At 41.0% G+C, this 17,186-nt stretch overlaps 1 protein-coding gene and 1 non-coding gene across 2 annotated transcripts; one reads left to right on the top strand and one right to left on the bottom strand.

The window, feature by feature from the left end:
* Positions 1-8,497: 8,497 nt before the first annotated feature.
* Positions 8,498-8,569, bottom strand: TRNAR-UCU. The gene has a single exon. It is a non-coding gene; the product is annotated as a tRNA-Arg (tRNA).
* A 6,253-nt stretch (positions 8,570-14,822) lies between these two features.
* LOC124699321 (probable non-specific lipid-transfer protein 3) lies at positions 14,823-15,573 on the top strand. Its single transcript, XM_047231642.1, has 2 exons — positions 14,823-15,216; positions 15,306-15,573. The coding sequence occupies exons 1-2, from the start codon at positions 14,861-14,863 to the stop codon at positions 15,313-15,315; spliced, it is 366 nt and encodes a 121-aa protein (XP_047087598.1). The 5' UTR covers positions 14,823-14,860; the 3' UTR covers positions 15,316-15,573.
* Positions 15,574-17,186: the final 1,613 nt, after the last annotated feature.

Here is a 17,186-nt window from a genome sequence, read left to right as displayed (position 1 = left end):
ACCAACCCTTGTCACCTTTGGCGAATAGGCAAAGAGCGGAGGATGTTGTCTTTCCGGAGAAGTCAACAACATATAATCCGTTCTCTACATATCCAACAAAAGCTACACGGAGTGTCTTGCTCCACAAGAGGACCACCATATGTTCATCAAAGAAAGTACATAGACCCATGCGAGCAATTTGATGAACGGAGAGTAAGTTGTAACCAAGGGTCTCGACAAGGAGGACATTCACAAGTGAGATGTCGGGTGTTACCACCACCTTGCCAAGACCCAATACCTTAGAGCACGTGTTGTCGCCATATGATACGGTAGAGTAGCAAGGCTCGAGGTCGACAACAATATTCTTGCTTCCGGTCATATGACTTGTGGCTCCACTATCAACCACCCATTTAGCACCACCGGAAGCATAGTCCTACAAGGAATCAAGTCTTGGATTTAGGTACCCATTTTTCAATGGGTCCTAGCATGTTAGTAACAAGGAGTTTGGGAACCCAAATAGTCCAATCAACATTGTCCTTTTGAGGACCAATAAAGCGAGCACGAATATGTCCATAGTAATCAATAAAAAGAACGTGAGAAGGGTTGTTAGAGCCGGCGAAACCATTCGAGGCAGAGTTGGGTACTCCATCCCTTCTTGAGCTAGCATTGCTCTCCTCAAGGTTGATCTCCATGTTCTCCTTGTTCTTCTTCTTCTTGGTCCTCTTATTCCTCTTCCTCTTTGGCTTGGTAGCCACTCCTCCTACCTTGCAAGAGCCCTCTTTGACTCCATCTTTGGCTCCAATGACTCCTTCCAAGTATTTGGTTTGAACTTGGAGTCTATCAATCTTGGCCTTCAAACGATTGACTTCATCTTCATGCTCCGGATGAGGGTGGCAAATATCAATTACTTGGACTTCCTTTGCCTTGTTCACCCGGAAGTGTTCCATCAAGGCTTCTTCTTGGAGAGCATTCATCTTCATGAGTGTACGCTTGTCACTCTCCAACTTGGCAATGTCACTTTCATGAGTGCCACATGCACGGTCCTTGCTCAAAGGAAAATACTCCTTCAATGCTTCCTCTTGCATGGAATTGACCTCCATGAGCTTGGCTTCCCTCCTCTTCAAGGCGGCTATTTCTTCCTCATGATCACAACAAGTGGCCTTCTCCTTGCTCATGCGGAGACATTCCACCAAAGACTCTTCTTGCATGCTACTCAAACTCAATAGCTTGGCCTTGGTGGTCTCAAGAGTGGCAATTTCTTCTTCATGGTTGCAACATGAGGTCTTCTCTTTGCACAAGCGGTAATATTCATCCAAGGCTTCTTCTTGAAGAGCATTGACTTGCAAAAGAAGAGCATTGTGCTTTCTCAAGGAAGCAACTTGATCAACAAGCTCGTCATGGCAAGAGTTGGGGTCTTCATCATCTTTCTCTTTGTTAGCTTCCTCAAGAGAGAGCATCTTCTTTTTGAGCTCACCCATCAAACCAAGAGTATCATCTCGGTCCTTGATGAGTTGGGAGACAATAGCCTTGTTGGTGTCTTCGAGGACAATGACACTAGCTTCAAGAGACATGCGCAAATTTTGTTCATCTTCAAGCTCTTCTTTGAGAGAGGCAATCTCATTTGCCGCTTCCCTTTCCAACCTCTCCTTCTCCTCTATGAGGTCTTGTGCCGCACCAAGTTGGCTCAAGAGAGCCCCAACATGAGTCTTGGTATCCCCTTGCATGTTAGTGAGAAAAGTATCCAAACCCATAATCTCACGTTTAACGGTGAGACTAGTGGCATCATCAATATATAGGGCATTAGTCAAGGGTGATGGTTTGGAGGGGGATTTTACCTCCGAGGATGCCTTTGCCATAAGGCAACGAGCATTGTTGGTGGCGAGGTTCTCATTTGGAGAGTCGAAGAGGGAGATAGAGGGAGTGGTAATGGCGATGGCGGCCACTCCCTCTCCTTCCTTGTTGGAGCTCTTGTCCCCACGTTCTTCATCCTCATCTGAGGAGTATTCTTCTCGAATGATGAAGGCTCTAGGCTTCTTGGTGAAGGAGACCTTGTCGTCATCGGACTTGGGGGAGAACTTGGAGAATCCTTTTGAGAGTGACTTGAACTTTTCCTTGCGGATAAGTCTTCCACCATGATCTTCTCTTCTCTCAAACATACAATCCGCGACAAAATGACTCTTGTCGCCGCAATTGTAGCATGTTCTTCCCTTTTGCCCCTCCCTTGGGCTCTTGGAGAAACTTCTTGGAGAATCACGTGATCTTCTTGGTCTTGTGCTTCGGGACTTGTTTCCATCCCAAAATTTCTTGGCGGCGAGAGCCATGTGCTCATGATAATTGATCTTGAGATCATCCGGTCCCCACTCAATGGGATCCTCATCGCTTTCACTAGCCTCATGTACCTTCATCTTCAATGCAAGGTTGGGCTTGCGTGTGTTGTGGGCGCGAGCAACAAGATCCTCCGCATTCTTCTTGGAGATGTCCAAAGCGATGACTTCGCTAAGAACTTCATCGGATGTCATAGCACGGAAGGAGGCGTTTTGGCGGATGGCCGTCAACTTCACTTCCTCATAAGGGAGGAGAGCGTTGTAGAACTTGCGCTTGATCCAATGGTCATCCACGAACGTTGCTCCAAGATCTTGCATTTGTACGGCAAGAGCGATGAGGCGCCGGTACATTTCTTCGGGGTCTCTCCTTCAATCATGACGAAATTGTCGGCCATGTTGTTCACTTCATCGAAACGAGAGCTTTGGATGCTCGCATTTCCGAGGAAGAGCTTGTCGAGTTTATCCCATGCTTCCTTGGCGGTCTTGAGCGAGCGGATATGAGCGCGGTCCTTTGGCGTGACGGCCATGTGAATCATGTTGATGGCGGTGGCGTTGAGTTGGTCATCCACCACATCTCTTCTTGTCAATTTCTTTGGATCTCGTGGTGAGTAGCCTTCCTCAATGATGCGCCAAAGCTCGGTAGACGCGCTGCGCACATGAGATTTCATAAAGAATTGCCAATTTTCAAAGTTGTTTGACTCAAGTAATGGGGGTGAACCATGCGACAAGATATGTGGCATAGGTATTGGAACGTTTATGGTGTAATCACTTGGTGGTGGCACCTCATGATAACCCCCTAGACGTTCCGCAACCGGTGTCTCATCCTTCCCCTTTGTTGAAGTGCCGGTCTCCCCAAGCCCTTCCTTTTGTGGATCTTTTGTCGCTTGCGCGACAAAATCAACAAGAGGAAAGGGGTAGCTTTTGGTGGGGGTTCTCGGCACTTGCTTGAGGATCAACACTAGGGTTTGGTTTTTGAGCAACCAACTCCATCATCATCGCCTTCATTTGGTTAACGATGGATGACTCCAATTTCTTGAGGTCATCCAACGTAGCCGTTGTGGTATCGACGGGAGATGATGGAGCGGGTGGCACAAGGGAAGGTGACCCATTCGCCACACCCGCATCTTGTTCGGCCATTTCTTAGGCGGTAAAGTCCGAGCAAGAAAACCTTGCTCAGATACCAATTGAATGGATCGTAGCGAACAAGAGGGGGGTGAATGGTTGCTACGTCAAGTTTTAGCCTTTTTCAATTTTAGTGCAACGGAAGATAAAGGTGATTGCTTTAGTGGTGTTGGTGATCCTACAATGATCCTAGAACAAGTGCAACAAGCAAAGGAACAATCACAAGATAGTAAGAGTAAGGAGCGGGACAACCGGAGGGCGCGGAGACGAGGCGAGGTTTGTTTCCCGCAGTTCCTCCCACAAAAGGGAGTACGTCTGCGTTGAGGAGGTGCTAGCCTCACACAAGAGGCTAGACGGCCACACCACGAAGGAAGGCCTCACCTTCTTCCTCGAGAGAGCTCCACAAAGGTGCTCCCCTTCTCCACTAAGGCACCGGTCGAGGCGGTGATTCCTTCACAAGGTTGGGGCGAGCTCCACACCACAAGGAGGCTCCCAACAATCCATGGAGCTAGTACAACACCAAGCTAGCCTCCATGGATGCACTTCCTCCAATGTCCCACAATAGGAACCCTAACACCAAGATCCACTAAGGAATAGCAAGTATTGGTGAAATCTCTCTTGGTAGAACTATAGATCGAGGTCTCCTCCACCACTCCTCAAAATTTGAGCAAGATTGGTTGGATGGTTGGGGAGATCCTCAAGGATTAAGCTCAAGCAACAATGGAGGAGAGAGAGAGGAAGAGATAAAAACGAATTGGGGAAGAAGGAGCCCTTAAATAGGCTCCTCCAAATCCAACCGTTATGTCCAGCTTTTTGCCTAAGCGGTACTACCGCTTTGGAAAGCGGTACTACCGCTCCGAGTTCGAATCCCCACGATCTGGTCCACGTGGACACAGTAGCGGTACTACCGCCGTGGTACCGCTTGAGGTACCGCAATGGGGTCCAAACCTTACCGGATCCAAAGCGGTACCGAGAGCGGTACTCGGAGCGGTACTGCCGTAACATGTTACGGTACTGAGCGGTACCGTGGGCGGTACTACCGCTCGTGAGCGGTACTACCGCTCCAGGTACTGCAGAGGTACCGTAACTTGTTCTGTGGGACAAATCCAGCGCAGAACTCAGAGCGGTACCGTGAGGCGGTACCTATAGGGGTAGCGGTACTACCGCTACAGGTACCGGTAGTATCGGCCTGGCTAAAACTGGTTTTCTTCCCTTTTTATCTCCAGCCATGTCACCTCGCGAAACACACACAAAACCAGAAAACCTACAGCTACATATAACTACGCTTCAGTCCTCCGATCTTGACGTGTCTAGCGAGGTCACCGTGCACTTGCAAATCTAGCAAGATACTCAAGGCACATGAGATAATCATCATTGAACATGTGCCAAGCCCGCAATAACAAGCATAATGGGATGAACTTTTATTTGAAGCTACTATCTCTCAATCAAGTATAAGTAATCTTCCTTAATAATATCTCATTTGGATCAAATATAGCAAGGATAAAAAAAATATAGTAAACATCTAATATCACTTCCCCAAATATTTATGAAACTATGCACAAGTATTTGCTATGGTTAAAGTGCACACATAAATATAGCAAAGGTGTCATACTTTCTTTTATCAATTCCCACATAAGCATGCAAATTATTTGCATTAAGAATTTTAAGAATAAGATAATTTACTTCAGTATCTATTTGATAATCATTCAAGGCATTTTTATTATGGTAATATTTATTTCAAAGAAAAATATACATAAAATTAATAAAGGACGCTCCAAGTTTTTGCGATCATTCTATGTTGCTAAAAAAAACACAGTTTAGAATTGCGAAAACTGAGAGTTTTGATACATGTACAGTGGCTGCCTTGGGCATCCCCAAGATTAAGGTTTTCACCATTCTTGGATTGCTCTTGGTGTGGTGTTCTTCCATTTCCTATGAAAAAACTTGAACACAAAATTGTATTCATATTATTTTCTATGGGGTGACATTAGTGGTAAAAAGATATCAGTACAAAAGATATCATAGAAGATAACAAATACTTATATGCAACCATCACAAACTATCTCTCAATTGCCACGAACAAGTCAATACTCCAACATCAACATAGAGATACATTAGATCATGGGAAAACAATATATTGCCTCACACATCATGTTTGCCGAGAGATTAGAAGGGGTAGATGAAAATGGTGCTGCTGTAGATGGTGACAAAGATGATGAAGATGCCGATGATACCCACACCGAAGGGGGGTGGAGTCCACCGGAGATGATTCCGGTAGCATTTCCCCCCTCCGATCTCCACCAGCGACGGCCAGCTGACTCTCTGTTTATTTATTTTTGATCTCCACTGCCATATCCCCAATGAAACCCGGGGGAGGTTGTTTATATAGTGGTTTTTAGGTCGAAAGAAGTAGGTTCGTGAAAGATTGAGGCAAAACGGATGCTCGAGGTGGGAACAGACCCTGGTGGTGCGCCCTAAGGGGGTGGGCGCACCACAGTCCCTCTTTCCCACCCTGTTGACCTCCTAGTGTCCCTCTTCAGCCTATCTTGTTCGTCTCAAAAATTCTGACCCGTGGCCCCTAAGCTTGCCTTTTTTCGAGTCCCGTAGCTAATGGGAAGTCAAAAATACTTAAAATAGGCATTTTCTGCCAAACAGAATTAGAACCGGAGGACAGGGGATTGTTTAGAAAATCCGCTAAAATATCGTAAAACATGGGAATAACATTATACTCCCTCCGTTCCTAGATATAGGGTGTATAGTTTTTGGCACGGAAATTAAGAAAACACACATTGAGGGCAAGTTACACGAGTTTTGGGCAAGATTACCCCTGAATTGTTACTTTGAGAAAATAGAGGAGTTTGCATGAGCTAAGAAAATGCAATCAAAACCGCAAATAAATAACCAAGTGAGTTGTTCTATGCAATACACCTTATATTTTGGAGCTTTTTTCTGAAAAGCTATACACCTTATATCATGGAACGGATGGAGTATAAGATGCAAATGCAAAGTTCATGTATGCATTTTACATGCATCAACATTTCCAAGCTTAACCTATGCTCGTTCAAGCATAAAGGTGATAAAGCTAATATGGACTTTATAGTTTATTTCAATGCTTCTGAAATTCTTTGACAAGAACTTTGATCTATGAATGCATAAAAATTTAACATAATAACATGGCAAATATCTAAAACATAGCTTGATTAATGGAATAGCAAAGTGCTCATAAAGATCCACTATGTTGGTGTGCTACTATATATACATGGTGTAAAAAAGATAATATATGGCAACATTACTTGGATGGGATTAATTGATAGTAGCAACAAATAGAGTTCTAACATCGCATTTGATTGATTCATAAGCAAGGTTTTTGAGACTTTTGATTCCTTCAATTGTTGACTAGAAATTCATCATGCTTGCATTGCAAACCAAATAATGGGAGGATGTCGTATCCCTCCAGTCTTTTAACACTCAAACTCGCATAGAAGAATCATACATGAGTAAGTAGCTAGTATCTTTAGTTGGCCATAAAGTGGAATGCAAATGGGTTAGGTGTTCGCTTCTTAGATTTTCACCTTATGAGTGGCAGGGTTTTTCCCCCTTAATATAAAAATAGCCGACTCATTGGGTTCTAACTTTCTTCTCTTTTTTCCTCTTTTTTTCTTTTTTTTGTCTTTTCCTACTCTTCCTTTTTTCATTTTTTTCTCTTTTCTCTTTTTCTATTTTTTATTTTCTTTGTAAGTGGTGGCTCAATGGTTCAAAGGCTAGCAAGAGGTTGGTTGGTCAACCAAAGATACTATCAACTGACTTATATATGCTTCAACGATGAGGTTCACCATTTAAAACACTGGACTGACAAACAGACATCAACCTTCATATTTCAAAGACACATATGAATATGTTTATTACTCGGGCACTTCATAGTTTTAGCCCATTAATTCTTTAATATAATAATTATTTATCATTGAACATGTGCCAAGCCCGCAATAACAAGCATAATGGGATTCACTTTTACTCGAAGATACTATCTCTCAATCAAGTATAAGTAATGTTCCTTAATGATATCTCATTTGCATCAAATATAGAGAGGAGAACACAAATATAGTAAACATATAATATCACTTACCTAAATATTTATGAAACTATGTACAAGTATTTGCTATGGTTAAAGTGCACACTTAAATATAGCAAAGGTGTCATACTTTCTTTTATCAATTCCCACATAAGCATGCAAATTATTTTCATTAAAAAAATTAATAATAAGATAATTTACTTCAGTATCTCTTTGATAATCATTCAAGGCATTTTTTATGATGGTAATATTTATTTCAAAGAAAAACTAGACATAAAACTAATAAAGGATGCTCCAAGTTTTTGCAATCATTCTATGTTGCTCAAAAAATAAAGTTTAGAATTGTGCAAATTGAGAGTTTTGATATATGTCTAGTGGGATGTCTTGGGCATCCCCAGGATTATGTTTTCTCCATCCTTGGATTTCTCTTGGCAAAAGAAGCCTGGTGACCGGGTGTATACGTGAGCACGTATCCATTGGTTGACACGTGTCACATCTAGCAATCCACTATTACCATCATTGTTGGGTTAGCAAACCACATCAGCACTAACAACACTTCCAAATCACGTAGGAACCACTTTTTTGAATTCAAATAGTGGGCCAGATGCACTTTCAAATCACGTAGGACCTACGTCAAGTACGCTTAGCGATGGATAAGACAACGTCAGGGCAACATATCCAATTGACGAGAACCGGATCTCAATGCAGATTGTGTGGCATCTAGAGGGTGCTCACGTATACACCTAGTCACAAAATCCCCTCTCTTTCTCTTGGTGTGGTGTTCTTCCATTTCCTGTGAAAAAACTTCAACACAAAACTTTCTTCATATTCTTTTCTATGGGGTGACATTAGTGCTAAAAAGATATCATGCATGTTGCTCTTTTATACATAAATAAAATAATATAAATTTTGCATGTCTACTCTTGTTAGTAGAATTTGAATCGTGCAAAAAAGTTTTCTTAGTTTTTAGTATAGTTATTTAAAGAATAGATAGAAATAAGATTGCGTCCAATAGGATTTGAACCTATACCAAAGGTTTAGAAGACCTCTGTCCTATCCATTAGACAATGGACGCTTTGTCTTTATATTTTATTCTTTCTTTTACCCTTTTCTTGTTCTGAGAAAAACTCTTAGACCGAAATTTTTATGAACCAAATATCATATAATGTTCTACTCATTCTAATATGTAAAAAATTTCATGTAAAAAATCATTTTATACTACAAAGAATGGATCTAACATTGAAAGGCAGAATCTGTCCAGAAATTTTGCTGCTGCACAACTGAATTTTAAATACAACTTAGACATATCAGGAATTTTAGCAAATTTTTGTGAGTATATAATATGAAAATTTACAGATACCGTGAATCTATCAAGATTTTAGGAGTAACCCAAAAAATCCGAAAAATCGTGCCCTAAAAAGTGCAGCGCGGGAATCAACAACTCCATATTTTATTTGCGACTTTTATCATCCAAATAGGTTAAAACTTGGTACTTTATTTGGAATCCAGAGAGTAAGATAAAAAAACTTACATGCTATATCTAGCATGCATATGAAAAACCAAAAACAATCAAAGATAAATAAAAATATGGTCCTCGCAAACATTTAAAGTGATCATGAAGATAAAACTTGAACATGAGTTTGAAATGATTTACTTGAGATATTTGAAAGAAGAGGGGTATGCATCGGCATCCCCAGCTTATGATTTTGCTACTTCTTGTCATGTACTGCTTCCTCATCATATCATGTTACGCATCTCAAACAAAGAAATATTTTCATCTCCGTGATACTCCAATGGCTACAAAATGGTTATTTCTCCAAACAAATGATATGATAATTTCTACCAAGATGGAAACCGTGGGAATCATTGGAAACCCATTTTATTCAAGAAGCTAACATATATATATATATATATATATATATATATATATATATATATATATATATATATATATATATATATATATAAAGATAGAGAGATATAGAGAAAGGAAACACTCTTTTTATTTTGTTTTACTGTAGGAAGAGCTCTAATGATATAGACATTGCAATGATTCCATTGGCATTAACAATACATGCTCAAGGTCGACCCCAATTTCTTCTTTGCTCATCCTTCTCATTTACTCTTCCATATTTTATTTTTTATTTTATTAAAAATTATAAACTCATTGCTATGTAATAATAAGTAAAGATATATTACAATTTAATAAGGACATAAAGGTGTGTTCAAATTAAAAGTTACTTGAAAGCATATGGAGCACACCACAAGATTTGAAACCATTAAATTTTAAGTCCCACCCTCTTCCTATGCATTGGTATTTTACATATGAATAAATAACAACAACTAAATGGAAGTCAATGCATATAATGACCGGTAGCTTGCATTTTAAATAATATGAATACATAAAGAGGGCTCTTATCTCTTCCTTTTTTCATAATATTTGCAAGTATCAAGAGTAAACTCAATAAAATAGTTGTGAATAGAATCACCACACATAGACAAATCATCTAATGAGCTTATGGTATCATCTATTTCTTTTAAATCATCATGATCCTCCCATAAATTAGACAAACTTATTTCACATGGAGAATCATCATCAATATTATAAGAAGGGGTGTTTTATGTGTTACCATTGTTGGGAGTTAGAGATGGGTATATACTCCATTCTTCCTCATTCTTTTGTTCTTCTTTGTCTTCCTCTTGGCCGGGGCTGCATGTACATCCACAAGCTTATGCTTTCATCACCTTCTCCTTGCAAAATCTTAGTGCTCTCTTGGGAAGCTTTGACCCTCTTATTATAGTCAACAACATATATATTATCTATGTGTTTTTTCATGCAATGATAAAGGATAGAAAAGATTAAATTTTTAGATTCGGAAGCTAGAGGGCAAGTTTTACGTTTGCAAACGAAGGTGTATAATTCAAAGGCTGCCATAGAAACAACAAATTGCTTGACTTGTTCCATCCCTAAATGAGCATAATCACCCCTGTGATAGGATGCAAAACATATTCTTCATGGGATTTACATTGAAACTCAGGTGTCTATAATTTTGTCTAGAGCAACACTTTTTATAATAATGGTAGTCAAGCAAATCCTTAGCAATCGAATTTAAAAGTCTCAAGCAATATTATAATCCTTTACCTTCTTCTAATTCTCTATGTTTCTTAGCAATCTCAGTAGCATTCAAGTACATAAACAAAGTGTCATTGATATTCATACTTGTGCTCATAACAGGAGTATTTTTGGTATTTTCTATTTTCGAATAAAAAGGTAATAAAATTAAAACTAGCAATGCCAGCAAGAATAGAACTCTAGCGCTCTGTTCCACAGCAAAGGCGCTAGAAAAGTATCTTGATAACCCCCAAGTGCAGGGGATCACCGCAGTACAATTCGATAAGTATTTGAGTGTCGAACCCACGAGTAGCTAAAGGTAAAATGACTATTCTATAAAGCCCTATAACCCACTTATATGGCCCTTTAAGCAAAGCTAGGAATTATAAGGTGTGTGTGTGTGTGTGAAGTGGTTTCTACTAAGAACTAGAAGTGCTGAAAATAAAATGCAAGAGTAAAACAAATGCAAGAAAAGTAAAGTGCAATAAAGTAAAATGAGATGAAGTGGAGTAACTCAAGGGAGTAAGTGTTCTAGAAAATTGCTACTTCATTTGTGTGATTGTCATAATTAGTGAAACACAAAGATAGTCTTTTTATTGTTTCTTCTAGAGAGGAGCCATAGATAGGTGTAGCCATGGATATGAGCAAATACACCCCTAGTGATTAATCCCAAGGCCAGTTAAGAGCAAACAAGAGAATTATTAAGACATAAAGTCCAACCACCACTCTAAGTTTAAAGGTCCCCATAGTTATACCTCCCATTTGATTAACCATGAATTAATACAACATGCATCTAAGAATTGGGACATGGTTTCTGTCAGGCTCCATCTGTCACTCATCCTATCAACATGCAATGGTGACAACCTTATGTATCCCCCAACTTATGTGTGCACTCATATATCAGTACAAAAGATCATCATAGAAGATAAACATACTTATATGCAACCATCACAAACTATCTCGCAATTGCCATGAATAAGTCACTACACAAACATCAACATAGAGATACAACAGATCACGGGAAAACAATATATTGCCTCACATACCATGTTTGCCGAGAGATTACAAAGGGTAGATTAAGATGGTTCTACTGTAGTGATGAAGGTGATGAAGATGATGATGATGCCCACACCGGAGGGGGGTGGAGTCCATCGAGGGCGATTCCGGCAGCGTTTCCCCCCTCCGATCTCCACTGGCCTGCTGACTCTCTGTTTCTGAGCTTTTGATCTCCGTCGCCTTAGCCTCGACGAAACCCTATGGATCGTATATATAGTGGTTTTTAGGTCGAAAGAAGTTGGTTCACCAAAGATTGAAGCGAAATGGACGCTCGAGGTGGGAACAGACCCTGGTAGCGCGCCCTAAGGGGCTGGGCACGCCACATGCCCTCTTTCCCAGCTTGTTGACCTCCTGGCATCCCTCCTCAGCCCATCTTGTTCGTCTCAAAAATTCCGAAGTGTGGCCCCTTACCTTGCTCTTTTCGAGTCCCGTAGCTACTGTAAAGTTAAAAACACTAAAAAGAGGCGTTTTCTGACAAACAAAATTAGAACCGGAGGAGAGGGGATTGTTTAGAAAATTCTCAAAAACATCATAAAACGTGTGAATAACATTATATAAGATACAAATATGTGGTAATATGTTGCAATAAAGTGCAAAGTTTATGTATGCATTTTACATGCATCATGGACACAAGGCAAGAACTAATCTAATTTTAGAGCGGAAATTATACTGGCATATTGTTGAAATGCATCTCTGATATATTTTAAAATATCAAAAAAAATCGAAAAACAATTTCACATATATATATATATATAGGTAAAATATATATATCTTTACATTCTACATGCGCACAAATTTTTTTTCATGAAAATTGACTTATCGTTTAGGCTGTGTAAAAAAGATAAAATTTGATGCTAAAAATAAAGGTTTTGTGAGATATATTTTATATTTTTTATGTCAAACATAAAAACATCATTTTTACGAAATTGTATGAGGCACGTAGATTGTTGAGATGTACATGCCAAAAAATATTATTGGGAATTTATAACAATTTGAAATATATTTATTTGGGTGGAGAGAGTATATGCACCGGGTGTCGAGCTGAATTTTCTTACATTAGTGACTTTTTTTTAGTCTTTCTATTTCCTTCGGACCGAAAGGACAAGCTTAGTTGCTCGACCCGATTAAAGGAGCTAACAAATACAGTTGGAATTGATTGAAGTCGTTACTAACTCTTAGCCTCGTCAGGGAAGAATCGGCGTGCCATATCACACCTAGCAGATGGATTAATTCAGTAGGGAATGCTCACGATTCATAGGACCTAACAACGAACAAATTCATAGCACTGTTACCGATTAATGAAATATCTACTTGGCGTGCTAGCTACGCTAGTGAAAAGGTACTCCCTCCGTCTCGGTTCACAGGGCTCAAATCGTTTTGCATCAGGATCAAGACGTTTTTTGATTGGACGCTAAAAACTCTCTCAAGCACTGCATGCATTTAATTAGGAGAAGTAACCCCCTCTAATTACTCCTCAATTAGCTGCCACTCCTGTATTAGAGATGCATGCATAGGCCAGTGGTGTTTTCCATCCACATGCAGCCAACCCCGCATGCAAATTTGTCTCGATTCCCACCTCAACCGCATGAACCAAATTATTTCTACTCTTAATTAGAGGGGGTTACTGCACCTAATTAATTGCATGCAGGCCTTAGAAGTGATACTAATATGGGACAAATATTTTTTCAAAGTGAGCCCTGTGAACCGGGACGGAGGGAGTATCGACAACTGCTTTACAATACCATAGTCCTAGCTGCGGGATTAATTAAACTATTTATCACGAAACTGTACAATTCTATATGCAACAAACGTCAGGTACCGTAGCTCGCCCTAGATTTTTTTTTTCTTTGCATAATTTCAGCTTTTCGTAGACATAAATTTTCTTTTTAATTAGAACCAAACAATGGCCAATATTTTACGGTACAATTAATTGAGTTTCAACCTGGTACCACTGGAATTTCGATAATTTGAGGAAGCTTCACTGAAGTACTGATCACGGTTAATTAGTGCACACATAGTATGTCAGCTAGTTTATGGCTTACTTGTGATGTAGTCTGCCGTGAAGAACAGTTGGGTCGAGTTAGTTAGGTAGACCTTTAAGTAAGATTCCACTTGCATATATGAAGTGTCATGTCATACAATTACGATAGCAAATGATGGTGCTAAGGTGAAATCGTTCGCCCAAGCACAATAGCGAAGGACGCAGCCAACCGCGCCATTAATCCTTTGCGCGTCATCCCTACTAATCCTCCTGAATTTTATCCTATCTCACGTCGCCAGCACAAACCTGGCACTTGACCATCTAGTTATCTTCCCCAAATCCTACTCCTGTGTTGTTTCCTTATGCCATATCTGAGGTGATCTTGTTCAGATGCCGGTGACCAATTAGGCTTTTTTTTTGTTGAGAAACACAGTACAAACGCAGATGCTCACATACACGCGCATACACTCACCCCTATTAACGCACACACACACCCTACCCCTATGAGCACCTCCGGAAGACTGAGCCGGCGGATTGAATCTTGAAATTGACGAAGTCACCACAGGCGCCTCGCTGTCGACGGGAACGTCGCCTCCCACTGAATGAATATTCCGCCTTTATGAGACACACAGATGTCAAACCTGGGGTTTGAACCCTGGTAGGCTGGGGGTACAACCACCCTCCTAACCACCCAACCTCAGGTTGGTTCTCTCCAATTAGGCATTTTCAATGGAGCCAAAGGGCTCCATCAAGCCTCTATGGCGTTTTTCCTGCGAAGTTAATTACTGGCCTGGCCAGCCATTCTTTTTCCTCAAGCTGCTGCATTGGATGGCTACCGATTGTTCACTCCATCCTAAGACCAAAGACCGGATCGAGCAGAAGGTCTCATATACAGATTTTCTAACAGCTAGTGGATTTTTTTTTTCGAGAACACACAGTAGAATTGCGGGTCTTTTATATTAAGCTTGAAAGTGATGAAAATTCAAAAGGATCCTAGAGAAATACGATGACAATGACGATCGAACTCTCACTTTAATTAAAAAGTACAAAATCCCAACTGCCAACGACCTCCCAGGGACAGGTGGACGGCCAACAAACTGATCGTCCAATCATGCACGCCATGCACACCTCCCTGCTATTTATACCCCTCTCTTCCACCAACGTACGCCAGTACACTCACTTAGCAACGCAGAGAGATCGATCTCGTCAGATCATCGATGGCGGCTAGCAGCAAGGCCACCGCCTTCCTGGCCCTGGCGGCGTTTGTGGTGGTGCTGATGGCGGCGGGGGAAGCGTCGGCGGCGGTGACGTGCGGCCAGGTGGGATCGTCGCTCGCGCCGTGCATCCCGTACGCGACGGGGAAGTCGGCCACGCTCTCGCAGGGGTGCTGCAGCGGCATGAAGAGCCTCAACGCGATGGCGCGCACGAGCGCCGATCGCCAGGCGGTGTGCCGCTGCCTCAAGAGCCTCGCCGGCAGCGTCAAGTCCGTCGACCTCGGCGTCGTCGCCGGCGCGCCCGCCAAGTGCGGCGTCAGCGTGCCCTTCCCCATCAGCATGTCCACCGACTGCAACAAGTAAGTTACAGTAATTGCTTATGCTTAGCTAGCCACCTCTATTTTCTTTCTCGACCGATTCCTGACTATTTGTTCTTCATGTGATGCAGGGTTAACTAAATGGATCGATCGATCTATCAAGGGTTTCCTACGTGTGCAAGATTCTGAATCACTAAGATGAAATAAAACTTGCGTGTGTTCATGTGTTGCACGTACGCAGTATGTACGTCTGATGTGGGTGTCGTCGTGTGTCTACGCCAGTGTGAACCGCTACTCCTATTGATGTGTAGTCCTATACTCGTACTTCAGTGTTCTATCCGACCTACTCCTACTTGATGGGTCAATTAATATATATACTACAAGGCAGTAATTTGCTTACCGTTTCTGTTGGTGCTGGTTGTTATCGACAGTTTAACATTGTCTATCGAAACTGGTCTATCTAGATTGTAGACCACGACTCTACAAGGTCGCATAAAAAAGAAAAAAAAAGAAAATCAAAACTTGTGAAAAATTGACTATGAGAAAATTGCGTAGTTTTCATAAAGAAAGGCGATGGGTTTGTAAATTCCCCCCTGAAGCTGATATCCACTTTGGCACGTAGGTGTAGATCGACGCGACCATTGCCTAAAATTATAGTTTAAATTTTAAAAAAAATTATAAAAATATATCTGGAGGTACACCTAGACACCATGTTGGTACACAAAATGTCTCGAAGAATTAAATAACATTTTATGTGGCCCGTGTAAAAAAGACAAATTTCTATGCTCCAAAATAGGTTTTAATGAAACATCTTTTTATTCTTTTTTTTCGCGAGTACGCCGACGGCTCTTTTTATTCTTTTTTACATTTGAGTTTGATCGTTCTCTCTTTCTATCTCTCTTTTCTTCAAGATCTGAATAGGTGCATGTCCGCAAAGGAGAGATAAATCGGGCTTTCTTCTTTACCCCCTCATTATTCAACTCGTGAATATAAAGTTTATTGTATTCCCTTGGATCTTTTCCTGGATCTTTACTCGTTGTTGATCAAGGAATGTACAAGGAAGATGGGTGATAGGGTACAAGAAACAAACTGTATTTTCTTTGCAAACTTTTCTGAGCGAACATAAAATGTCCGGATGTACATCTGAGATTCTTTTTCATAATTTTTAACATTTTAAAGTGGATTTAAAATATAGTTTTCATAATAAGTGCATCTAGACCTATGAGCCAAAACACCATATCCAAGAGTAACTTCACAATTTTGTTGGGGTTAACAATAAATTGCATTATGATAAATTAGCAAACATGGCAGGTACTAGAGAGCCAAAGCAAACAATATACATGCTACCTGCAGGGGGGACGCGCCGAGCCCAACTGCCCCGGATGCCCGGGCGGTAAATCGGCCCCTGCCTACAAGTTCACATAAAACAAAAAAAGAACTTGTAAAACTTTGACCATGAAAAACTTTTCATTAAAACAAAAGTATGCATGCATAAATTTGCCCCAGAAGTACCATAGTTTTGTTGGGTCTATGGTAAATTTTTGTGTAATAATTAGCAATCAGGATAGATGCTACAGAGCTAGAGAGAATAATATACATGATGTCTACCTTTTGTTCTCTCTAGCATGTAGAACAAACCTTTATAGACACTAGTGCTCCTTTTGGTCTCTTGGGGAACAACACCGGAGATAACCTTGCTGTAGCGGCAGTATAGTCACCGATGCAAATCTCCTTACAAGGCCACTTCCAAAACATCGGTGGCGATGATTTGTGAAGAACGTTGTCCTAGAGAAGAACACGCCGGAAAGGACATGAACAATGCCCCAAGTCCAGCGAGAAGTAGTCCAGGAACACAAAACACCTATGCATCCTGACAGAGCCCGGGACTAGCCAATCATCATCGGTTAGAACTGGATCTAGAGGAGTGCAACACCCATAAACAAAATGAGATCCACTGCTTCAGGAGCGCAACAAACAAGCATACTGGAACTGGATCTGCACAATCACCTTAG

This window comes from Lolium rigidum, chromosome 3, assembly GCF_022539505.1.
Source record: "Lolium rigidum isolate FL_2022 chromosome 3, APGP_CSIRO_Lrig_0.1, whole genome shotgun sequence".
Classification (NCBI taxonomy): domain Eukaryota; kingdom Viridiplantae; phylum Streptophyta; class Magnoliopsida; order Poales; family Poaceae; genus Lolium; species Lolium rigidum.
Note: the sequence above shows the minus strand (reverse complement) of the source record. Positions and strands in the feature narration are given on the sequence as shown.

What these genes read in the sequence shown, in the direction of transcription:
- LOC124699321 (XM_047231642.1), top strand. Translation starts at nt 14,861, where the DNA reads ATGGCGGCTAGCAGCAAGGCCACCGCCTTCCTGGCCCTGGCGGCGTTT.